Raw genomic sequence first — 25,571 nt, forward strand, 5'->3', positions numbered from 1 at the left:
GCGCAACCGGGATTTGGCGACCAGCCTTTCGCAACGAAGCGGGCTTTTTGCATCGAAATTTCAAGTCCGTTACGACTAAAATGATGCAGTGCAATGGCCCAGCTCTTTTGCAGTGATGCGACTCGCCGACCATTGGGCCTACTAATTGCTTGTCGCTAATGGACTCGGTCCACTAATGGACGCCATAGCATCGAGTACTTGTAATCTAACTTTCATCGTGCTTTTAAGGCCGCGAATTTCACAAATTAATTCCTAGATAAGTTTCTAATAAAAAAATTTCGGGCAGAAATACAGCGAAGCAAGTCATAATCAAGACCGGGGACACTTAAGTCATAACTTTAAAAGACACTTGAGTGCCGGTTTGAAGTTAAATGAGACACTTAAGTGTCACGGCTGAAGATCGGCCAAATGACTTACGTGGCAACTTTCCAGCGAGCCGTCCCAACGGCGTCGTTTTGCGCGTTGACGTGGCGGAGAAAATGCAAAAACGACGACATTTCGTGTCTACGTGTAAATAATAATATAAAAATTAATTAAATTAAATTTAAAATATTCAAAAAATTTAAAAATAAGAAAATTTTAAAAATTAAGAACAAAAAAATTAAGAAAAATTTTAAAAATTAAGAAAAATTAAAAATTAAAAAAATTTAAAAAAATTTAAAAAAAAGGGGGAGGTCGAACGGGCGGCTCCCGCCGCCGGCTCCCCGCCGTCGCCGGGAAGGGCCGGTGACGACCCTCGCCCCATCTAGGCGAGGGCTCCCGACCCTCCCTCCATCGCCGGCCCTTCCCGGCGACGGCGGGAGGCGGCGGCGGCGAGGAGCCGCCCGTTCGACCTCCCCCTTTTATTTAAATTTTTAAATTTTTTAAATTTTAAATTTTTCTTAATTTTATTTTTTTAATTTTTTAAAATTTTTTAATTTTCTTAATTTTTAAAATTTTTCTTAATTTTTTAAATTTTTTAAATTTTTTAAATTTTTTAAATTTTTTTGAATATTTTAAATCTAATTTAATTAATTTATATATTATTATTTACACGTAGATTACGAAACGGTGTCGTTTTTGCGTTTTCTGCCACGTCAACGCAAACGACGCCGTTTTGGACCAAACTCGCCGGAAAATTGCCACATCAGCCATTTGGCCTGGATTTTCGTGAGTGGCACTTAAGTGTCCCATTTTACTCCGATATTGGCACTTAAGTGTACCATTTTAAAGTTATGGACTTAAGTCAATCCCCTCCGCGCTATTATGGCAGACTAAATGTCCCAACCTCAAAAATTTCGTGTTTGATAATGACACAAAATTTCTATTTCCATAATAATTTTATTTGATAATGACACAAACTTGTTTGATAAAAATACAAAATTTTTATTCTCGAAATAGAATTTTGTTCGATTATGACACAAAATTTCTCCCTCTTGAGGTGCGATGGATGGCGGTGGTGGACGGCAAGTGGGTGGCCGACTAGTAGAGAGGATAAGCGATGAGAAAAGTTTTTTTTACTCATTTATGTTTCAAAAATAGAGAAGTAAAAATTTGAACTGAAAATTTGTTCGAGAAATAGAAAAATGAAATTGTGTCACTAGATAGATTTATGTTTAAACAAGTCTAGATTAGAAAAATTATTCTAAAACAGAAATACGATGGTTGTCATACATATCTTAAGTATTTCGGGGTATCTTCAACAACACACCAGAAGTTAGTGGGCAATTTTTTTACATTTTTCTTAATTTCTAGATTTTTAAATAATTTTTTTGAATTTATTCTTTTTGTCCTTTTTTTTTTCCTCTAGCCGATTATCGGGCCTCGGCGATGGCTAATGAGGTTCAACTTGCACCCAACACTTGCCCTTGTTGGGATGGTGAGATCAATCTCGCAAGTGGTCAGCAAGGCTTCATCCTTGCTTGAGGCCAATGGAAAAAGGAAGAAAAAAAAAAAGGAAAAAAAAATTAAAACTCTTATAAAAAATGTGAAAATTGTGCATTTTAGAGCTAGTCATGCCACGTAGGACGCTAACTAGACTATCACATTAGTTATTGCCAACCAAATTTGGTTGAAAAGACTAAATTGATAAATTGTCAAAAAGTTTTAAATCAAATTATTAATTTGCCAAAAGGGTTAAGATTGAATTGATAAAATTAAAAAGTTTAATGCTATATTGGCAAATTGTTAAAAGGTCTATAATTAAATCGGTCAAATTAAAAAAGTTAAGGATTAAATTCACACTCATATAATTGGTTTATGACTCTTTTTTTTCTGTAATTATCCCATCAATTTCTCATCGACACAAAAACCCGGAGCTTTGGAAAATAGATGTGGACTCATGCATAAACATGCACTATGCAGTGCATGTGTCCTCATATCATTGCTTGTCTGTCTCGAGTTATAATATGCAGAAATCCCGTTTCAATGGACCAAATGCGGTTTTGCTTTCATCATTGAGTTCTGTTCGTGTGTGTGATGATAACGGTTCGAGACCTTAGGTTCTCTGGACCATGATGTTTTGCATCTTTGTTATGAGAAGATTGCAGCGACGTTGTTGGATTTATTCACAGCTAGACACGCATGCGACAGAGTAAATCTACGGAATCGTCACTTTGATAATTGCACCGACTTCGACAAGGGATTGGCTCTATCGCAGCCAACCTCACCCGTTGCTGTCATCATAATTGATTGCTAAGGTTTGCCTAACTAGATAATAACCTATGAAGTCCACAACATAATGAGTTACTACAGCGCATTCTCGAAATTTAAACTTTGCGTTTTCATGGGCATTCAAAAGATTCATTATCAGCATAGACTTGGGAAGCGGCAGTTTCACCCAATCAAAATTGTGGCAATCGTGTCTGTCAATTTTCGGATGCAAAATCAATCGATTTCGTGATGTCAAGTTCTACCTTTACTTCAAAAGGTGTCGAACATGCCAAGCCAAGCAAATTGAGCTTGTAACCAAGCGGGCCATTAAAGCGATGGAACATCAGTTGTGAATTAGACCGGTGGCAGCGGATGGGCCAAGACCCGGATCATCCGCACTGGCTTTGCATGTCGCTTCCCCTGGATTAATAGGTACCCCCAACCAGTGGCCGATTCAATGAAAAGGTGTCGAACACGATTCATCTTGGTATACCGTGAGAGCAAGATGAAATATTTACAATTAATAATCTTCTTTAGGCCATATCGTTTGGGCCAATTAGAAAAATATCACAAATTTCTACTCGGACGATATGTAACGACACACTAGAGAACATGGCGACTGAATTCGACTTACGACCAGAGAGAGGGGCAATTAGATTAGGCTATTGGAGTCTATTAATAAGAGCCAAAGCATTGCTAGTTAACTGAGCCACCCTCACGATGCTGCTTCTAATTGGCCCTTCGACTTTCTTATTGTTACTAATCCCCCGCTCTTGAAATCCATCCATGCAAGTGTCCTCGTCGGTCAAGGCAGCACTCACCCAAGTCCGTATATCGCTCATGTTGGTCTCAAATTCAGGGCCATCGAGAGCCTTCATCGCGACCAACGACTGGCGGATCTCGTCGACCGAGTCGCTCATGGTCTCGACGCAGTCAATCACTGCCCTCGCTTCCCTCTTGCTCAGGCCCCCGGCGTTTGACAACCTGGACACCATGTTAGAAGCGGATAGCGCGCCGTCGAGTGTCACCAGTAGAGCCGCATTGGCCATCTCCTTAGGGCTCGTTTGGATGGTGCTCGCGTAGGGGGAGAGCGTTTGGTAACATACGTCCGGATAGATGGTGAACCCGCACGAGGTCTTGATGAACTCGGTGTAAGATGGCGAGGGGTCGAATCCTGATGAGGCCGCGCATGGTTGCGCAATTGGGAATAGAGTGAAGATGGCGGTGGTCGAAATCGCAAGTGCGAGCCTTGGGATGGTGGGAGGAGAAGGAGAGGACTGGTTTTTGCACGTGGATGATTCCATGGACCGAACAACAGAAAATGCGCGCATGTTTTTGGTCGGGGTCCTAGGTAAGGGCCTTAAAGCCCTTCTTATAGAGGGCTACCATGAAACTGGGGGGTGTTTGGGACAATGTGCGGGACCCGCTGGAGGGCTCTCCGGGCCCTCAAAAATGATTTGAATGGTGATGAAGAAGAGGAGCGGGATGCACTGCCAAAAGCGAGAAGATAAGGTGGGGTCGATCCACATGCACCGCAACATGGAGGAGGACCAGGAATGCGAAAAGGAGAGAACCATTTTCGAACATGGGAGAGCAGATATGTAGCTCTCGTTTTGCCGTCCCTTGCCATTCATACCAACTGTTACAATGCATTCGTGGTACTTGACTTCACCAGACATCCCAAATTCAACATTGCCATTTTAATACTTCGAAACCGGTTTTCAATTGTGAGAATCACCGAATGTACTAAAAACTATAACTAGATTCTTTCCGCTAAACTGTAAGATGTTTAAAAAAATCAATCATTTTGTTTAAATACACGACTAGTCATTTGAGAAACAAAATATAGTAAGCAGTTGTGGCAATAGAATTGTGCATGCAGTCTCTCATTTCTAAGTCTTCAAATCCAATAAATCTATTCGTGTTTATCGTCCATGCCATTGAAAAGACTTCAGATTTTGCAAGTCTCAAAAATGTTCCTCCGAGTCCAAGAAGGAATAATCTCCTGATTTTAATAGTTACGTTACATCAGACACTATCAACTTCAATTTTTTTATTCATCACTTTACGATTTTTTTTTTTTACTTTTAACTTTATTGTTCAAATATAATATTAAGAAAACTACAAATTCCTGCAATAATTATGGCCCTATCCAACATTATTGGTTGGGTCCCCTCTAATTCCCCGGTTGTTCCCCACTCCACTCTTGAAGCCAAAAAAGAGGAAAGAGAGAGAAAGGGATCAAAGAAGAAAGAAAAAGAGAGCTCATAACGGTGCCAAAAGGGCACAGGGAACACTCTTTTTCCCCTCCTTATATGACGCTGCAGAAACAGATAATAACATGAATGACAAATTCTAAATACCAGAGATGATCGTAACAAACAAGAAGGTGCACACGCACCAAGCACAATAACACAAAAATCTCAATTTTTCATTAAAACATCAAGGAATATGCTGCCCCACTAAAAAAAAATAAATAAATAAATAAAGTTCATCCTATTGAATAACCTAGTTGGATTATAATTCAAAATGAAAATCAAATCATCAAGATATCAAAACATAATTTGCAATTATAAAAATCCTAAAATTAGTTGAAGAAAGAAAGAAAAGATAAATTAAATAAATTCTAAATCTATCAAATAACATATTATTAAAAATCCATATAAAACATTTTATTGAAATTTATTGCTGAAGGTAATTTAAATAATTATTTTTTTAATCGATGTGATACTAAAGTGATTCGGCAAAGAATTATAACACTAAAATGTTAAATCGAACACTTCTAAGAGCGTCCCTTCCTCGTGCATCTGCATAATCGTATAATTTTTCATGTAAATCGAGTTGATGAATGAAGAATGATTTCTTCATGAAATAGTAGCGTGATTGTCGGCCGCCGGACTCCATGATGATTGGGAGCGTTTACAAAAGTGGGCCCTACCCGGGGCCCACGCACATGCATCGATCGGTAGAGAAGGTAAAGCAAAAAGCGCCTTCGCTTTCTTCTGCGTTTTATTCATCGTTCGTTAAAAGCCTATGAATTCGGACCTTGTCCACGTTTATTATGCCCACACGTGGCAACACATAGGTACGTGTCGGGCCACATCAGCATTATGATATCCAAGGAAAGATATTTTGACAGGATTTCTCGCACCGCTTCCTTCGTACGTTGTTATCTTTTTAAACGGTGCTTAAATCTAGGTCACGAACAAGTGGGGGACAATTCCCAAAAAAATAAAATAAAAAAATTCCATGCCTACTACACTACTACTTCAATTTTAAACTTTTAAGTTAATCGATTTAGTTTTAAATTTTTTAACGACTTACCGATTCAATTCTAAATTTTTAAGTAGTATTAATTTAGTTATAAATCTTTTAACGATTTTTCAATTTATTCATAAACATTTTAATTATAATAATTTAATTATTCCAGCCAATTTTGAGCTAAAATTGTTGACTAGTCAATGCTAATCATTCTATATGCATGATTGGCGTCGACATAAATAATTTAAAAAAAATTAAATTTTTTATTATTTCTTCTTTTCCTTTTTTTTTAACCTTCACAAGATCAACCCTCACTTGTAGCCGGTGAGGATCTGTCGGTGAGGGTTAGGACAAAAACAAGAAAAAAATTATAAAATATTCAGATTTTTTTTTTTTAAATTGTCCAACTAGCACTAACTTAACTGTCAAGTCATTAATTTTCTATCAAAATTAACCGAAATGATTAAATTAACAAATCGTCAATAAGTTTAAGATTAAATTAGCTAATTATCAAAAGTCTTAGGACTTAGTTGGCACAATTAAAAATGTTAGATTTAAATTAGCACAAGTGCAATAGATTAAGGACTTTTTAGTAATTTTTCCCTAACAAATGGGTATATGTTGGCCCTGCCAAAAGAAGAAGAATTACTGGACAAATGGGTAAATATATAAAAACCAACCTAGATTTAATACAATAATCATGGAGTCATGGACTAACCAAGTTAGAACTATCTCATAGTCATAGGTAGTAAAGTATGAAAAACCGGGTCATGTGAAAGTAGTAGATTCATGGAAATTGGCATATACGGTCACTTGCACATTGTAAGATTTTCAGCCCTCCGTATGCAAAACCATAAAAAATGATCATATCTTGGAATAGCTTGATTGGAATGTTTTTCATGTGTCGGCAATTAGGCAATATGGCTTCTTGATCATGCTCTCTATATAAGGGCGTCGGTTATCGATTTATGCTTTTTTTCTTTTCTCTTTTTTTCTCTTTCAACGTAGTTTCTTATCGTAGTAGTCACTTACTTAAGTCAAAGAAAGGGACCTGAAAATCCCAATAATGCTCGATCCCTTAGCTCTCCTCTAGATAAGAACTCGACGTGTCAATCCTTAGCCCAAAAAGATCGAAAGAAATCTAACCTAGGCAAACGAACATCATAAAAAAGAAAGAGCGAAGTCCAAACATGGTGGAGAGAAGAAGTTTTAGAGTCGGGCAAGTTGGGCTGTCCAAGCCACAAGAGGGCAAGTTGCAGCCGCAATACGCTGCCAACTTGGCCGCTAAAGGTACCATCGAGAAGACTGTTTGAAACCCATGGGACCCGGCCCATGCAAGTTGTATGTACTGCCTCCTTCAATTTCGGCTATCAAGCCGAACGTGAAATGCAACATCGTCATAGGTCCCTTGGAGTCGCCGAAAAATATCAATGCTTAAAAATGTTCTCACATGATATTATCCACCGAAAGATCTTGATGATTATTAAACTCAGACGTTCGAAAGATCATTCAGCTCCAAGTCTCCATCTTTCTTCCAATACCCTTATCTTCATGGGACCATCAACAGGTGCAGATCCTGTTAGCCATCCTTCACCCTTTTTCTCGTTCAGTTAGTAACTTGGATTTGCTTTCTTTCCCCATAAATAGGGACCTTCCTTTCCCACTTTCATCGACGAACTCAACCACTCAACTTCACTCACTCACTCACTCACTCACAAACACACACACGAACAAAAACAGAGAGATGGAACGATCGAGTGCTCTAGCAAATTTAGCAACAAAGCTCCTCGTATGCCTAGCCATATGTTCCTACATCATCTCAATTAGCTCCGCCCAAACATCCACCAACACCCAGTTCATAAGAACATCATGCAGTAAAACCACCTACCCGCGCCTGTGCTACACCTCCCTCTCCAGCCACGCCAACCTCATCCAGACGAGCCCTAAGCTCCTCACCAGCACCGCCCTCAACGTGACCCTTAACAAGGCACGCTCGACCTCAGCCATGATGGTGAGGCTGTCTCGGGCCCACGGGATGAAGCCGAGGGAGGTGGGGGCGATGCAGGACTGCGTCGAGGAGCTGAGCAGCACGGTGGACGAGCTGAGGCGGTCCATCCACGAGATGGGCCAGATCAAGAGGTCCTCCAACTTCGGGCTGATCATGAACGATGTGCAGACGTGGGTGAGTGCTGCCCTCACGGATGAGAACACGTGCTCGGACGGCTTCACTGGGAGCACGATGAACGGCAATACTAAGACGGTCGTGAGGAACGCGATACTGACCATTGCGCATCTCACCAGCAATGCTTTGGCCTTGATCAATCGTTACGCCGAGCTTCAGGGCTAATGCCAATTGCTACATAGCCATGACCGTAATTGTTACTTGTCAATCATACCTAGCCAGCTACGTAGAGAAGGTATATTATCGTTTGGGATATACATTGTATGATTGGGAAACTCTAGGTGTTTTGTCGTTGATCTGTAAGATGTAGATGGAGTTGCCAGATTAAAAGAATTGATGGCGGCAGCCAAGGTAGCAATAGGATGCATAAATGAGGTTAATCTTGTTTCCCCCGTGTGCTCTGCAGTTAATTTGTTCATGCATATATTAGCCTTGTATCTGGTGATTGAATGATTCTAATGGACCTATAGTTTGCTTGGAAAAGGCCTAAAACCACACATACTCTGTGAGGGAGATCTTATGAATGGGCAGATTTTCCTCAACATACCGAGGAAAGCGGTTCCTAAGGGGCTGAGGAATACTAGATTGTCTCAAACGAGGATCCAGGGTTACCTGTTCAGTGTTGCGCCCGGACTCGATAAGGAAATAAGCTTGAAATGTGCTGAAATGGAGGTTTGCTGAAATGAAAACAGGAACGGATGGGCAAGAGGTTGAAGATGAACTGAATATAAAATAGAATAAAATCTCACTGGATATGTACACTGAACGAAGAAGCGGGACGGTTCACGGTGGCAATAATTGGAGGGACGTGCCAAACGTGGCGATGTGTCAATAAAACTCTATTGGTTGAGGACAAAAGTAATTGTCACTTCAGTGAATTTCGAAACGTTACAAGCATTAATGCACGTCCCAAGAAACCGTCAGATATAATTTTTTTTAGAAGGGACGTATAATCGAGATAACGCCAAAAAAGATCTATTCTTATATTCGAAAAATTGTCAATTTAAATGAGTATAACGCTTAATGTTAAATTTGATTTGGCCATCGGTAAGTTATCGAGAAATAGAAACATTTGTTGATGATCATGATATTATATCGATGATAATGAAATACAGCTATCAATGCACAATGATGAAAGGTCTACGAACGTATCGGTTGGATGATGAAACCAATACATAACTAATGTTATAATGAATTTGGCCAAGTGTTGGATGCAGGGAAATCAAGTGAAGATGCTGATTGAAGACAGGGATATTGAAAGACAAGTGAACTCAGTGAAATTTGAGGAGTTGGAACTGGATATCATGAGATCTAAAGTTATGGAGATGCTATTGTTGTAATCATTAGAGTATTTACTGTTAATGAGTGGTTATGTTTTTAGGTTTATAAAAGGCGATATGTAACCGTCGTGAAGGGATTCATAATCATCAACAAAAATTCTTTATGTATTTCCAATTTCGAGTATTTGCATTTCTTTTCCTTTAAATTTTTGTTTTTCATCCTCATTACACAAATTTAATATCTATCCCAATCGCTATTAAAATCATTTAATAAATTAAAATTTACATTTGGTGAAAGATATTTCACTCATACTTGAGTCTATTGATGTCATTGCAAAGTATTTAACATCTGAAGAAAAAAAGTTAATTTACATTACATCCGTTTCCTTTTCAAATTTGTAAACATTCATTTCTATAAACCTGCCAATCGAGTGGAAAGTCGGCATGCTTATTTATAGACTAAATCTGATTATGGCTTGTGAAACTCTTATGGAACTTATCTTTCCATATTTGTATTCAATCCCAGGTTTCATTAGTGTTGCATAGCTAGAAATTGTAAAATTATACTGGATTGAAGAAAGCCGACAAATCTTCTTCGAATGAGGATTAATCAGTTTGGGCAAGAGAAAGAAATCCGGCCTAATCAGTAATTAGGACGCTTCGCATGACAATACGATTATCATGCAAACTCAGTGAATGAATGAAGAATGATCTTCGTACCGTGGTAAGCTCATGAATTATTTGTGTGATGTGGCAGTTGCGCTCACGAAAGTGGGCCCTACCCGGGGCCCACGTCCACATGCACTGAAGGTGAAGGGCCTTCGCTTTCTTCTGCGTTTATCCGCCATTTATTAAGCCCTATCAATCCGTACGTTTTTCACGTGTTCAAATGGGAATATGGGAGTTCCGTGCCCTGAAGGATTTCGTGAATAAGGGCAACACAGATGCCTACCTGCAAATCGAATCAGACAACCTTGTCCTCGTCGAGACCATCAATCGGAATCGTCTGCCACCATGGGAGTGCCGTGCCCTGCTCGCTGAATGTGAAGCCCTAATCCCCTGTTTTCCCAATCTCTCTGTGTAGCATGTTCGACGCGAGGCAAATGCCCTAGCCGATTGGGCCGCGAAAGCCCACGAACAAGGCCTTCTTCCGTCCAACTGGGCTTTATTTTCTCCTCAAGCGATGCTGGATATCATATGTACTGATGCCCTTGTAAAGGGTTGTATGTTCTTTCCACTTTAGAGTTATATATATTACCTCTTTCGACCCAAAAAAAAAAAAGGGAATATTTTGCCCACGATTGGCAATGCATAGAAAGGTTTTGGGCCACATCAGCACTACGATTCGCAAAGCAGAGAATTCAACGAAATATATCCATGGAAATTGGCATAAATAGTCACGCGAGCATAATAAGATTTTCAATCCTCGGTATGCAAGATCATCGAGAATGACTGGGTCTTGGAATAGCTCGGTTGGAATGCTTTTCATGTGTCGGCGATTAGGCAATACGGCCTCATGCTCAAGCTCTACATATAAGGACGTCAGCTTTCGGCTCATGCATCTTCTTTCTTTTTTCCTTTCAACGCAGTTTCTATATATCAGTGGTCAATACTTGAGCCAAAGAAAGGTGCATGAAATTACTAGTGATGCTCGATCCCTCAGCTATCCTCCAGATAAGAGCTCGACGTGTCAATCCTTAGCCCAAAAGGACCAAAAGAAATCTGACCTAGGCAAAAGAATATCATAGAGAGAGAGAGAGAAAGAGAGAGAGAGAAGTCCGAACATGTTGGAGAGAAGATGTTTAGGGTCGTGCGAGTGGACTGTCGAAGCCAAGGGCAAGTTGATGTTGCGCAGTCGCAATCTGCTGCCACGCGACCAGGTCCATGCAAGTTGTAGGTAGTACTACCTCCTTCCATTTCACCTATCAAGTCCAACGTGAAGTGCTCCGTAACATTAATGCAGTCCCACACATTTTAACTTTGTTACTTACTCCTAAATCTTTCCACATTTTACCAATTGAGTCAATCTAGTTAATTTTGACAAAAAATTGTTAATTGTCCTACATGGTGCGACCAACATGAAGTGGATAATTTTTAAAATATTTGTATATTTTTTTAATTAATTTATTTTCCTTCTTCATTTTTTTCTTTTATTCTTCCTCCTTTAGCTGGTCGCCAAGCCTTGGTGACTAACCAAAGGCAAGGGCCGGCGAGATTGACCTCCTTTGGCAAAACTCGCCCTTGCCGACCATTGACAAGGTCGAGCCTCGACCAATGACAGTGAGGTTGACCTCACTGGTCCTCATCTTTGATTAGTCATCAACCAATGCTGAAGCTCGGCGACTAGCTAGAGGAGGAAGAAGGGAAAAAAGAAGAAAGAAAAGAAAAAGAGAAAAGAGAAAAGAATAAATAAATAAAATATCAAAATATCAAAATATTATTAAAAATTATCTACATCGTATTGAATATGGCACATAAGATGACCGGCATTTACATCAACAATTTTTTGCTAAAATTGATTGGATAGATTTAATTGGCAAACCATAAAAAAATGTTTAAGATTCTATTGGCAAAAATGATAAATTTGGGATTGAATTGACAAAAACATAATAGATTTATAACTTTTTGAATAGTTTTCCGATCCTTTCTGGGTGACAAAATTATCAATGCTAATAATGTTCTCAAATGATATTATCAACCGAAAGATCCTTGTGATTATCAAACTCAGACGTTCAAAAGATCACTCAGCTTCAAGTCTCCATCTTCCCTTATCTTCATGGGGCCATCGACCGACCCGTGTATATCCTTCTAAGCTCATTCAGTTTGCAAATTGGGTTTGCTTTCTTTCCCTATGAAGGGGAGACCTTCCTTTCCCACTTTCATCGCCCAACTCAACTACTCAACTTCAGTCAGTCACTCCCTCACTCACAAACACTCACACGGGCAAAAAAGAGAGAGATGGAAAGATCGAGTGCTCGCAAATTTAGCAACAAAACTCCTCGTATGCCTAGCCATATATTCCTACATCATATCAATTAGCTTGGCCCAAACATCGACCAACACCGAATTCACAAGAACATCATGCTGTAAAACCACCTACCCGCGCCGGTGCTACACCTCCCTCTCCAGCCACGCCAGCCTCATCCAAACGAGCCCCAAGCTCCTCATGGGCGCCGCTCTCAACGTGACCCTCGACAAGGCGCGCTCTACCTCAGCCACGATGGTGACGCTGTCACGGGCCCGCGGGGATGAAGCTGAGGGAGCTCAGGGCAATGCAAGACTGCGTGGATATTATGTGAGATTTTGTGAGATCATTACCGATTGTTGTGTCACGTAAAATAACTAGTATCCACATTAGTTTTTTATAGTCTAAATTAGCCGGATAGACTAATTAGCAAAATGTAAATAAGTTTAGGATTAAATACTAGCACAATAAGTTCATGAATTTTTTGGTACTTTTTCTATCTTTAGGCTTTGTTAGAATATTTAACTCGGGCTCTGATATTATGTGCGATTTTGTGGGATCATTACCAATTGTTGCAAATATTTTAACTGTTAAATGAATGCTTTAATATATAAATATTTTAACAAGCATCAATTAGAAAAGGTTAGCTCAATGCGTCAACGACCGGGAATGTTATGTATGTTTTGTGACCGGAAAATGAATGATATAATTATACAATCATTGTAAATATCTTGCATGTTCAGCAATAGCTCGGGATGGCCACATGGACGTAGCTTACACAACGCATGCTGGCACCGACCGATGGTGAGACGATTCGTCAAACTCCTAAAACCGGCTCTAACTCTACCAATTGGTAGGTTTTATCCTCTGAGAATTTTGCTTTCTTCTAATCTGCTTTATGCGATTTGCAAGATATTTCGCATGCCTAAAGTTTACGAATCGAAGGCTGACTTCCGCATCCTAATATAAAAAAAAACCCCGAAAGATAGGTCAGAAAAAATGGGGAAAAAAATGAATGGAACCCAATTAAAACAGGCTTAGCGAATGACCTATGCAGTTGGATCACTGAAGTTCATCTGGGGCTAAATAGAAAGCGGCTGATCGAGCATGGTTAGTCATTCCAACAATTAGGAAAATACACGGAAGGGAGGAAAATTATTCAAAATTTTTTAAACATAATGCACTTTGGTTAATTTACTCGTAAACTTCCAATTGTCTTAATTGGGTCATAAATCTTTTCACGTTTTCTTTATTGAGTCTATCCGGTCAAATTTGATAGGAAAATGCTTACATGATGGTATAGTTAGCACTAATCATCCTATATGATATACCAGTGCTAAAAATTCTTTTAATTTGTTTCTGATTTTTTTTTCTTATTATGTTTTTTTCTTTCCTTTTTGTTGGTGCCCACTCTCAAGCCGGCACTTTGTCAAAAAACCAATATAGGAAGGAAAAGAAAAATACATATTAATATTATTCAAAAATATTCATGTCGGTGTTAATAGTGTTACGTAGAACGATCTGTATCTATGTTAATAATTTTTCGTCGAAATTGGTCCAATGAACTCAATTGGTAAAATGTGGAAACATTTATAACTCAACTAAAGTTTATAGTTGAATTAGCCAAAGTGTAATAAGTTTTAGATTTTTTGAATAATTATCTCAAAAGGGCGGGGTGATATAGAATATAGTATTCCAATTTAAGTGAACCCTTGGGCCTAATTGGCCTTTTGCTTATGCGAAAGAAGGTCAACGGGCTTTTGGGGGTAACTCTACTGCCAAGCTAGAAGCCCTCTGAGCTCATCATCTCCAGGCAAAACTTGAGAGAAACATCGATCGCCGAGTGATTTGGCACAACTTGTTGAGATGCCATTTCGCTTAAACAACTTGTTTACAACCTGCCACGCCCGGACCTGCATCGAGGTAGCAGTAACTCGACCGCTTCTCGATCGGTCCAACAAATGATAAAGAAAAGGAGGATGCAGATGATGTTTCGATGCGAATTAATTCGCATCATGTTGCAGATTAGTTTAATATTTATCACCAAAAGTAACATCGCCCGACTGGTGTCGCAGGCACCAATTGTTCACAGAGAATGAGGATGGACGACGTCCAGATACATGTGTTTTCTATTACGGTGCGATCCCATTGCGTAGCTAATTAATAGGATGAAGAATCTCGAGGTAAAATGGAGATCTAAAAGAGAGTTGACCACCAGCGGTATTAAAACCCACCCGACTGCAGAAGATTAAAATTCAAGATGTCCTATCTCGGGGTGAATGAAAGAGAACTTAGCATCAAGAACATCGTCCGCCAAAGGCTCTCTTCACAAACATCTATGAAGAACCGCCTAACTGTTTTTGGAACTGCATTTAGAGGGAAAACAGGTGTGTGAACAAGGTATTGTACATCGTCTGTCGAAGAGGTTTGCTTGATTTCAGGGGTATATCCAAGAAAAAGTCTAATGAGAACAAAGATGATGTTGCTTGATTACATATGTTGGGCGGCAATTTGCGTGGTTGACTAATGAAAGAGCACATGGGCATCCCGAGTTTGTTGATTAATTTGGTCATCGACTCTGGAGTAACATGAAAGTACCTTAAACCCCTCCAAACAACTCTTGCTTCCAATGTACATATGAAGCAATATACAATATACAGATATCTCATTTCTTTCCCTTAAACTAATCCCTTCTTCTGAGCAAACGATATTAAGTAAAACGGTAACGTGAGTAAGGAACATGTCGTGAATTAATGTGTCCAAAGTCATACACGTATCCCAACCCGTCATTGTTTTCGTTTTCCTAAATCGGACTGCACATGCACACGTGATCTTGAGATCCAATGTAGTTGTGAAACCACGTCTTCCATTAATGCCTTCCAGAGGGAGCAGCCAGGAGCTCATCTTTCCTTCGATGGGAATGAAAATGAGTTTTACCGTACAGATATTCCTTCTTTCTCTTTTGCCTTCTTTTCTTTAGGCATAAGGTAATGAGCGATAATGATGTGTTCCTTGTAACTTAAATATGTGGAATGACTTACTTCTTAAACATTGCATTCTTTATGCATTGAGTTAACAATGTCCATACAGCACATATTTTGCAAATGTTCCTCTCCGTGTATTCCTCGGCCTGCATAAAAAGTCATCTCGTAACCATTACTTTAAACTCTGGGATCGATTCATTATTCACAAAGAAAGCTATTACCTGTACCGCAGCTCAAAAGGGTTGTAAGTCAAACTTGTTCCCTCTCTGATATAAACACACTCTCCTTTGTCGAGCAATCTTCCCCATTTCCCAACTCATCATCGCAGCTTCGTTCTCCTAATTGAAGATATCTTCATATCAATAGTCTTTAGTCATCGACCGCAGCAAGCACATACCAGAGCACTCCGATGGATATGATGATCAGGGTATTCCTGATATGCACACTGTTCTTCCCTTCTTCAGCACACTCCAGGAAGCATATCAATGACATTGACCGGTGGTGTAAAGACACGCCACACCCGGAGCCGTGCAAATATTTTGTTGGTAATAGTCGCCACCACCGCTCGCCTCCGAAGGACCAATCGGAGTTTCGCCAGATAATGGTTGATGTGAGCATGGACCAAGCCTTCAATACACAGTGGCATGTATTGCAATTTGGCGAGAATTGCACGACTAAGAGGCAAAGGCAGGTATGGTCCGTTTGCACGAAACTTTATTACAACACGATTTGGCAGCTCAACCGAACCGTGGAAGGCCTAGGAGGGGCACATAAGAACTGCACCAACTTCGATGCTCAAACCTGGCTCAGCACAGCTCTCACGAACATTAGAGCGTGCCAATTGGGATTTCAAGATCTCAATGTTTCCGACTTCATATCTCCAGCCCTGTCGACCAATTTATCGCAGCTGATCAGCAATACTTTGGCGGTCAACAGGATTTTGCTACAGAATGAAGAACAAGAGAGTTATGAAGGAGGATTTCCTAGTTGGGTGTCTAGACATGATAGGAAACTACTGCAATCTTCCACAATAAAGGCTAATCTTGTGGTGGCCAAAGATGGCTCGGGGAATTTCCAAACTGTCCAGGCAGCTCTAGATGCAGCTGCAAAAAGGAGCTCCACAACTGCAAGATTCATCATATACGTAAAAAGAGGAGTCTACAGGGAAAACATTGAGGTAGCTAATAACAATAACAATATCCTGATGATAGGTGATGGCGTAAAGTACACCATTATCACGGGCAGTCGAAGTGCCGGAGGAGGTTACACTACATATAGTTCTGCAACGGCCGGTAAAGATTCAAATCCCAGAATGCTTTCTTTTTAATCTTTAATGAGATTTGATTGATAACACTTGCTCTATTGTGGCTGCAGGTATCGATGGTGCTAAGTTTATAGCTCGTGACATTACGTTTGCCAACACTGCAGGTCCACAAAAGGGGCAAGCAGTTGCACTGCGATCCGCATCCGACCTCTCGGTGTTCTACCACTGTGCTTTCCAGGGATACCAAGACACTCTATGGGTGCTTTCGCAGCGGCAATTTTACAAGTCCTGCTACATTTTTGGCACCATAGACTTCATCTTTGGAAATGCAGCAGTTGTCTTCCAAAATTGCTATATCTACGCTAGGAAGCCATTGCATGGTCAAGCCAATGTAATAACGGCTCAAGGGCGCGACGACCCCAATCAGAGCACGGGAATTTCAATCCACAATTCACGAGTCCTGGCCACATCCGACCTACTGCAATCAACAGACAGTGTCCAAACATACCTCGGACGGCCATGGATGCAATACGCAAGGACAGTATACTTGAAAACTTATCTCGGCTCTTTAATTAATCCTGCAGGTTGGGTCACATGGCAAGGTAGTAATTCTGTTTGGAACACATTGTACTTTGGCGAGTATGCGAACTCTGGACCTGGAAGTTCGACCAAAAACAGAGTAACATGGCCAGGTCATCATGTAATTACAAGTGCCACCGTTGCTTCGAGTTACACCGTGCAAAAGTTCATAGCTGGCACATCATGGTTACCAGCGACCGGTGTGCCATTCACTTCCGGATTGTGACCATGTATTCGTGTTTATGATACATGATCATTGGTTCTTGTTTGTATATCGTGCTGCCTTTTAAAATTTTTGTGCGAACTATTATCAATTTGTGGGTTCTGTTGCATTAGTTATAAAGCTCCCGGAGTTCTCCTACTTTCAAATTCCTGATATTTTTCAAAAGAAGCAGAAGCAAGAAGAGACTCGTCTCTTCTTTCCTCTGTTTCCTTAGCCTATATTTCGGATCCTTCACGTTGAAATGAAGGCACTATAGGAATAACCGCAAGTTTACTACCGACACTCTTGCATCGTTGCATATCGCATCAGCGCTACTTTTTCGTCAATGAAACTTGCTATGATCCGCTGGTGTATAGGCATTCCAACAGATCCAGAGCATTCGCCCAGAAAAACAGAAAAGAAAAACTGGAAACATGCATGAAATGGAATCTTAATTGCAGTCTACCCTACTATAACACAAAGGAACCATTTATCTGTTTTTCTGTCCCCATATAACTCTACTTGTAAATTTGCCTACAATCGGACTTCCAATATAACAGGGTTCTATTTTGCAGCTATATAGAGTAGAAACAGCATGGAGTACATATATAGTTGCACATCTTGAGAGGCAATTCTGATTTTATTTTATTTTTTTTGGTTGAAGGCAATTCTGATGTTGTTTTCTTCATTTTCCCGTCAAAATCGATTATATAGAGGATAATACTCAACGACCAGAACAGATTTCATGAAGCATATTGAGCACCATGATTGCAGAAAGAACATAGACAATTTTGTATAAAATCAATTGTATTCAGCATGGGTTAGTCATCATCAATATGTAACTTTAAGATACATAAGAATGATAAATTCCGAATCACCTAAATTACCCCTCAGAGAGAGAGAGAGAGAGAGAGAGAGAGAGAACGGCAACCTAAAGATTCGATTAAACTCCTTAACATGTGATTTGTCAACCCAGAACAGTTACAACAAAAAAATTGGCCTCAGATTCTTCTTTCACCACATAATTCTTTATATTGGATGAAAGGTCAGCCGAGATAGAAAATCGCCACATAAAGTGCCAGCATAAATGTGACCAGCAGTCGCAATTTTCCCGGTATGTTGGAGGTTGAAGATGAGTGATTTTGTGGCCTGAAGACAGTGAGAGTAAAAGGTCTCAACAAAAATATACAAAATGAGTACGTGTGCACTTGTGTTTATGTGCGTGCAGGGGTGTGTGTGTGTGTGTGGGGTGTGTGTGTGTGTGTGTGTGTGAGAGAGAGAGAGAGAGAGAGAGAGAGAGAGAGAGAGAGGATTCTAAAACTATACTTTTGCTTGTACTGAAGTGCACCACAATATAGCACATTATCTGGTGCCGCCATCTCTGTATTACCATTTTCTTCAGGGTTAACAATTTTCATGTAAGTTTCTTGACCGAGATACCATCTATCAAGATTTTCAGCTCTAATGTTCCAGACTCCAGGATTGTCAAGAGATATCTGGATTGCTGTCCAAGCACCAGGGAAAACCTTCATTTGATACAAATGAAAATGTCAACTTACTTGAAGATGCATCTCATAGACAATTCAAAGTACGTGAATTACACTATGACAACAATCAACAAACCTAAACTTCCAGTTCTAAAACTTTTGAAAGTCTGCATACTAATTACATTCTTGTACAAGCCTAAAGTAAATATTTCAAAATAGACTTAAAAGTAATTCAAATTCATAACCAACTCAGAACCTGCACAGTAGCTTAGGGACGTAAGCGAAATAAAATTCCTTGAGCATTAGGTAACCACAATGACCCAATTCAAAACAGCGACTAAACCGATGACAAGGACCATTTTCCACTAAGTTGAAGGAACATATCTGGAAGCATCTTTTCACTAGGTTAATTAAAAAAACTACCGCAGCCTTAGAATTGTCCAATCCAGTCTATGAGACATTGTTAATCTATGTTAATGAAATCTAGGGTCTGGACAAACCTGGGTGGTGGATCGGAAAATTGCATCCCAACGATTGTATTGGCCTCTGCTATTCTCCGTCCATTCACCGTAATCCATACTGCAATCATATGATCAATACTCATCATGGATAAACTTAAAATGCTAATAGAAAAGGCATATATATGTCCTTGAGAAATCAACTTGAACTGCACCTATAATAAATTAGAAATATGGCTATATAAATTACGAAAGAACTTCTCTATGTATGAACATACAGTTCCATGACCTGAAGCAATTTAAAAACAGCTATCTTCACTAGTGGTCAAAATGCTACTATGCCTTCACTTATAACTTTTTGAAAAGCATACGAGGAATGGGCATTCACTAAAGTTTATGAAAATGTAAATCAAAGCTTTCATATTATTTCATTAGTACTAGTCATAGTACATTCAGGAAAAAACATTACCAAATTTAATCTGCAGTTAAACATACAAAAAAGAGCTATTGTATGTAAAAGGAATAGAGGAAAGCTTACCCAACCACAAAAAATGAATAACCATCCACATGAAAGCTCTGCATCACGGTGTCATTGTTCTGCAATATTATCTCTATATATCCTTTATAGGTGGCATTTAACAGAGACGTATCTATCTTGGGTGGTCGATCCAGGGGCTGATTTGGAAAATCAACTTTATAATCTCCCTTCACATTATCCCTGTCAGCAAGCCTTATAGGCGTTCCAGGGTTGAGAAATGAGATACCATTCAATGTGGCTTTAAGCTTCCCATCAATTGTTACTGGTGGAATACTCTCCAACACATATACATCAGTCACATTGATTGAACCGTAATGGAATGACCCTTGTGGATTAGGGCGAGCTCCGCTTGCAGTAACATTCTGCCTGCTCAACATAAAACAACAACTTGAAACTCCTGCAAAGATTTTTATGTACCATGCACAAGAAGCCTGTCACATCTTAATGCATAGCCATGACTAGAAGCCTGTCACATATCATTTGTCTTCTCATTCATTGTAGAGTAAGCAGATTCACATAAATTTCAGTAATAAAAAAACTGAAACTGAACTATCATGCTAATTGCCTCAACAACTCCATTAAAGTAAGAAGTTAAAACTGATTCAATGCAACAGTTTCAGCATCGCATAGAATCAAAATTGAATTTATCAAAGATGCACGTTGTATTTTCAACATACATGGTATTGATAACTAATCATCTAGAATAAGTCGATCCTAGATCAAAGACAGATCAAAAAGTACCTGATTGATTTTGCCTGATTCATGGACATGGACTTGTCATAGGTATCATCAGGTGGGCTAGGTAGAGGGCCAGTTGCTGGTCCTTTTGAGTTAGTATAGTGCAAGATGGCCACACCTGTGACTCTCTGCCAGAGTGATTCATTGACAAATCTAGCACTTGCCACAATGTAGTAGTCAGTGCTAGCATTCTGATCCATGGTTACTAAGAAAGAGTAGGATTGCCCAACATGGATATCTAAGCTTGTATAATTTTGCAGCACTGTGTAAAAGCCTTCTGTCTCCACTAAAAGCAAATTATGATTCTGGATCCTAAAGTTCAAGCTAGTCGACGTTCCAACATTGTGCACTCGGATGCGATATGTTTTTCCTGAAAATTAAAAATATCAAGGCTAAGTTTTTTTGGCCAAATCATGTCAAGGATCATTAATGCTTCAATATCTCAGATTATCCAGCAGAAAAGGGATCAAAGACAACCTGTAACCAACTTAACAAACCAGATACACAATAAAAGATTCAAACCATAAAGTAACATATGATCCATCACAATTCCCTATGCTGGTGTTTGTTCAATTCTTTCTTTTGACATTTTCATGAATATGAATAATATCCCTGAGATCTATTTCAGTTCATTTCTAAAAAAGTACATGGAAGGCAAGTCTTGGCATATGCAAGTTCTGACAAAAGGTGAAATCTAAACCTTAAGTGGCACACTATCTAATTGACATTTCATCTTCAGTAAAATCTGCCTCAATGTCTAGCTGTCGGTATGTTTGGGCAGGATACACAATCATTATTGTAGACAAACAACCGACACCAATTATTTCGAGTTCAACTTGCAGAGGACCCTTGTAGGAAAAAGATGCCTGAGTCAAAAGGTATTTTTCCCATAATGAAGAAGGGGACAATGCTTTCGCTCAGAAGCTGGATATGGTTTGGAGCAGAGTGGGGAAAAAAAAACGAATGGCACATTAGACAATGTACCATACAGTAGGTACCAAGAGAAGATTACCTGGATCAACAGTAACAGTTTCGTATGCTATGCCATCAGGTACTAGTGTGCTATTGTATTTAAAGGGCCCCTTTCCATTTATAAGAACCCCATCCGGCATTCCGAGGTCTTTTCCAGCATCCAGGGCTGCCCTTAGTGCCTGAGAAACATCAGCATTTCTAATTCTCAGTGGTCAGCTCTTAGCCAACAAATAAGGAAATGACATATACCATGGACTAAGTGCAAAAGTTCACACCACATGCAAATACAAAAGGAAGAACGAATAAAACTAACCGTATGGTTTCGTGTATACCAATCACCAATCATCAATATGATGTCCCCATCAGGTTGGGCAAAAGGAATAGGAATAATATCCCTGTTGTTGATGATGATTGGACCAAACCCACCTGATGCTCTTTGCAAATTAAGAGATGGGTAGTAAAAGTAGCTGCCAATCTCATCCTTCACTTGAAACTGATAAGTCCAGTTCCATGTTTGAGGGATTGGACAGTTTGTCCCAAGGACACCATCTTGCCATGAATTATGTCGCATTTCAATTCCAGGCCTGTCATGTGATTGAGTCCAAACAGCCTCACACATCCTTCCTAAAGAAACGTTTTGGACCAAATGAAAACATAGGGATTAAAAAAAACTAGGTAAAAACCTACCATGTGATGAGAAGCTCTTCATCCAACTGGTTATGGACGTTTACAACCATATTGTAATTAGTAGTGGCATTGATAAGGGGGCCTGGAAACTTGCCATTAACTGCTATAACCTGCAATCAACCGTGATGAGATCTATAAAGTCGCTCAAATGTAGCAAAGTTCAAAGCTAGAAGTAGAACTCCGTATGTGACTAATTCTTACATGACTCGAGGTAGCAAAATAAAGATAAGATGATGCTGGAAAAATTGTAACCCGACCCAGATCCTGACTAGAAAAGCAAAATGCAAATCAAGTAGATAAGCATTGACCCATCCCAGCACTTCAATGACAGAGAAGAGTGTATATAAACAAAGGGAAAAGATACACGGTGTGCATTAGAGCCCGAAAACACCATCAACATAGATTAATGACAGATGAACACAACCAACACAAAAGTAATCGGTGATTACAACAAAAGCAGCATCTATAGAAACAATTGGTGAGATTGCAAAGGGAAAAGGAAGAACAGACAGAAAAACGTTGGCTGCTTAGTTGGTAGAGACAAATGCAGGTCAAGGTAAAGGACATTATTGAAGAACAATTACTACGCGGGTCATTTTATCCAGTTTCCTCCAATCCCTTCCAGTTTTAAGAAAATCTCCCTCACCCCGCTCTACATTTTTCTCCCTTCAAGATTCGACCATGCATCCTCTCAGGACTGACATTTTTCACTGCATCCATCAGTCGAACTAAAAATGCAGACAGCATTATCGTGCCTTCCTATGCGAAGGGAAAAAAAAAACACTGAAAAGCAAGGAACAGAGAAACAGAACCTCGTCCCTATTTCTCACGAGTTTCGCCTCCCCCTTTTTTTTTTCTCCATATTTCCGCGTTTATTGACATACGCCGTAATCACAGCTCGTCAGAAACCTCCGTGACTTCCAAAAGACCCAAAAAAAAAAAAAAAAAAAAAAAAAAAAAAAAAAAAAAAAAAGGAAGAAGAAGAAGAATCTTTTGCAGACGAATGCATCGAACAAACATCACCATAGGAGATGCGGCACCAAGGCGACATTTCTGCTGGCGCCGCAATGTCATTCCCGCCGCTCGGACCGTTGGAAACGAGATTCCAACCGTCTTTCGAACCGAACGAAGGACGGGTGCAGAGAGCAGAGAGCCGACACGTGGACTGACCTGTTGGGGGACGCCGAGAGGCGACGCGGTCTGGTAGGAGAGCTTCAAATCGTAGAAGGCGTAAGGATCGGCGGCCGAGCACGCGCTCGCTAGCAGAGCAATGTGGAGCAGACGCAACAGGGAGAGCCGAAGCAGGGCCATGGAGATTCGTGCGCTCGCAATGTCCAAATCGATGGAGAAGCTCGACCGGCGCGACCTTACATGATCGAAACGAGAGCGAAATCTGCAGAGACAGAGAGAGAGAGAGAGAGACTGTCTGTAGGAATTTCTCTCACTTTTCTGCGTGCGACTGGAGAAGGAGAGTGGAAAACGGTTTCACGCGGCTGCCCTAAAACGGCTCTTTGCGTGCTGGAAATTTATGGACTCGTCGACCGGTTACCGGCTGCACCCCTTTTTTTATTTTTATTTGTGGGTGAATAATGTTAATCATTGAGCAATTATTTTTGAAGCTCCGTCCGAAAATTAGTTTGACATTTGCCAATGACAAGGGCAGAATATCCAGACAGCTTGGCCTCGCTTTTGAAAAAAAAAAATCTCAATTATTTTGAGCCAATGAATTTGCTTAATTTGATTGACTGAAATTTGTTTTATGAATGGGGAATCATTAGTCACTTAGATATTCAATCATCCCATTGAAAGTCCACCCACCTCCCCACATGATCGTTGGACTCCTTTCTAGCTATCATTCTTGAAAAAATAAAAAGAGGTGAAAACTGGATTTTATTGTCTTGTCAAAGAAAAGACCACTACCTTTCTCAGCTATGATTCCCTTTATTGAATTGCCATAATTTTCTTGGATATGCTTCACTTTATTGAATTGCCATACATAGGGGATAGTCACATAAACAAAAAAGACAAACTCTTAAATCAGTTACTTTTTATTTACAAGTGTTGAAGATTCATTCTTTCAAATATGGTATCTTTAAAAGATTTTGATATTATTAACCAAAATGCACTAAGTTAGTGCACTCCTACCAAATTGCACTAAGTTAATGCATTCCTACCACGTGCTTCCTTTAAATAATGATTGAACTCCTCAATACCTACTTCTATTCTCTTTTTCGAAGAATAGAAGTCAAGCCTAGCAATTATTATAATATTTCGTAATGATAAAAAGAGAAAGAGATAAGTACAGTAAAAGTCTAAAAATTTTCATGGAAATGCGATTAAATTCTAAAAATTTCAAGAAGTATAATCGATTATTAAAACTTGTCAAATTGATTTCCGGTCCTTTTCTAGAATTTCGGCCTTCTTATTCATTATTACCGGCTGTTCCAGGTCAGCTTCCGAAATGGACAAGGGAGAGAGAGAGAGGGAGAGTGAGAGACGGGGGAGAGCCAATAGTCAAGCCCACAACACAAAACAAAAGCGCTCAAAATTCGCCGTCTCGCCCCCTCCCCGCTGGTTTTCCCAACGTTCAGATTTCCCGCAAAAGCGTCACATGCCAGCCGGGTCCCACCGAGTCGGGCAGTCATCCCCAGCGCCCTTTGCGCCCGGGGACGGCACGATCACCAGCCGTCGATGCTCTGCCTCTGGAGCCGCTCCCTCGTATGGACGGCGGGGGATCCGCTAAACTATATGTTTTTTTTTTTTTTTGGTCGAAAGGTAAACTATATGCTTAGTTGGCAACGCTTTACAAATTTTCTTTTCCGTCCGCACATGCTGGGGTGGCCCCGGACTAAATCAAATATGGATAGACTTCGATTCCTCCGAGAAGCCAAAATGGGGTCAACAGGCCCGGAAAGCATCAACAAATCCCACTCTTTAATGCCAGATTCTCTTCGATGCATGAAAGTATGGTACGACTTTGGTTAGATGACATAAAATCTGGCGTGATATCCATCCCTTTTCGGCCCTATAATGTGTCGAGAATATCCGACTTGCTTCGATGCATTGCCTTGTAGAGTTGCTAGCTTGTCTCATTGATGAAAATGCCCTCTTGGAAGTGTGTGAAAGGGGGAAAAGGTATTAGGTGACTAGTAATTACATGCTGAGAAAGGAAACAAATTTGGTGAAATAAGCTTGAAATTAAAGAACCGAGTAACCTCTAAATTTGCTTGAAATAGTTGACAAGTCTCGCTCGACTTGCTTCATCATGTAATTATGATTGCACTTTGAATCAAAACACATTTGTTCTTTAATTGAGTTTCATTTAGACCTTGACATGTACCTG

General features: G+C 39.9%; 4 protein-coding genes across 4 annotated transcripts; 2 read left to right on the forward strand and 2 right to left on the reverse strand.

Annotated features, from left to right (window-relative positions):
- Positions 1–3,113: 3,113 nt before the first annotated feature.
- LOC104424340 (21 kDa protein) lies at positions 3,114–3,966 on the reverse strand. Its single transcript, XM_010036718.3, has one exon. It carries the CDS (start codon positions 3,960–3,962, stop codon positions 3,294–3,296), a length of 669 nt encoding a protein of 222 aa, XP_010035020.2. The 5' UTR covers positions 3,963–3,966; the 3' UTR covers positions 3,114–3,293.
- A 3,580-nt stretch (positions 3,967–7,546) lies between these two features.
- Positions 7,547–8,557, forward strand: LOC104424341 (21 kDa protein). The gene has a single exon (XM_010036719.3). It carries the CDS (start codon positions 7,637–7,639, stop codon positions 8,237–8,239), a length of 603 nt encoding a protein of 200 aa, XP_010035021.1. The 5' UTR covers positions 7,547–7,636; the 3' UTR covers positions 8,240–8,557.
- A 6,979-nt stretch (positions 8,558–15,536) lies between these two features.
- On the forward strand, positions 15,537–17,460 carry LOC104424342 (probable pectinesterase/pectinesterase inhibitor 59). Its single transcript, XM_010036720.3, has 2 exons — positions 15,537–16,595; positions 16,678–17,460. Exons 1-2 carry the CDS (start codon positions 15,713–15,715, stop codon positions 17,370–17,372), a joined length of 1,578 nt encoding a protein of 525 aa, XP_010035022.1. The 5' UTR covers positions 15,537–15,712; the 3' UTR covers positions 17,373–17,460.
- Positions 17,461–18,158: 698 nt separating this feature from the next.
- Positions 18,159–23,715, reverse strand: LOC104424343 (monocopper oxidase-like protein SKS1). The gene is made up of 9 exons (XM_010036722.3): positions 23,399–23,715; positions 22,229–22,338; positions 21,855–22,125; positions 21,582–21,720; positions 20,573–20,939; positions 19,832–20,197; positions 19,336–19,414; positions 18,675–18,874; positions 18,159–18,497 (listed from the first exon to the last, which is right to left on the reverse strand). The coding sequence occupies exons 1-9, from the start codon at positions 23,537–23,539 to the stop codon at positions 18,395–18,397; spliced, it is 1,776 nt and encodes a 591-aa protein (XP_010035024.2). The 5' UTR covers positions 23,540–23,715; the 3' UTR covers positions 18,159–18,394.
- Between the last annotated feature and the right edge of the window lie 1,856 nt (positions 23,716–25,571).

Source organism: Eucalyptus grandis, chromosome 11, assembly GCF_016545825.1.
Source record: "Eucalyptus grandis isolate ANBG69807.140 chromosome 11, ASM1654582v1, whole genome shotgun sequence".
Taxonomy (NCBI): Eukaryota; Viridiplantae; Streptophyta; class Magnoliopsida; order Myrtales; family Myrtaceae; genus Eucalyptus; species Eucalyptus grandis.

Bases quoted from the DNA above. Each gene is read 5' to 3' on its own strand.
- LOC104424341 (XM_010036719.3), top strand. From the start codon at position 7,637: ATGGAACGATCGAGTGCTCTAGCAAATTTAGCAACAAAGCTCCTCGTA.
- LOC104424342 (XM_010036720.3), top strand. From the start codon at position 15,713: ATGGATATGATGATCAGGGTATTCCTGATATGCACACTGTTCTTCCCT. The intron at 16,596-16,677 runs GTAAAGATTCAA...TTGTGGCTGCAG, and splicing joins ATATAGTTCTGCAACGGCCG to GTATCGATGGTGCTAAGTTT.
- LOC104424343 (XM_010036722.3), bottom strand. From the start codon at position 23,539: ATGGCCCTGCTTCGGCTCTCCCTGTTGCGTCTGCTCCACATTGCTCTG. The intron at 22,339-23,398 runs GTCAGTCCACGT...GGTTGATTGCAG, and splicing joins CTCTCGGCGTCCCCCAACAG to GTTATAGCAGTTAATGGCAA. The intron at 18,498-18,674 runs GTATAGTTTTAG...CACTGTCTTCAG, and splicing joins GCACTTCAGTACAAGCAAAA to GCCACAAAATCACTCATCTT.
- LOC104424340 (XM_010036718.3), bottom strand. From the start codon at position 3,962: ATGCGCGCATTTTCTGTTGTTCGGTCCATGGAATCATCCACGTGCAAA.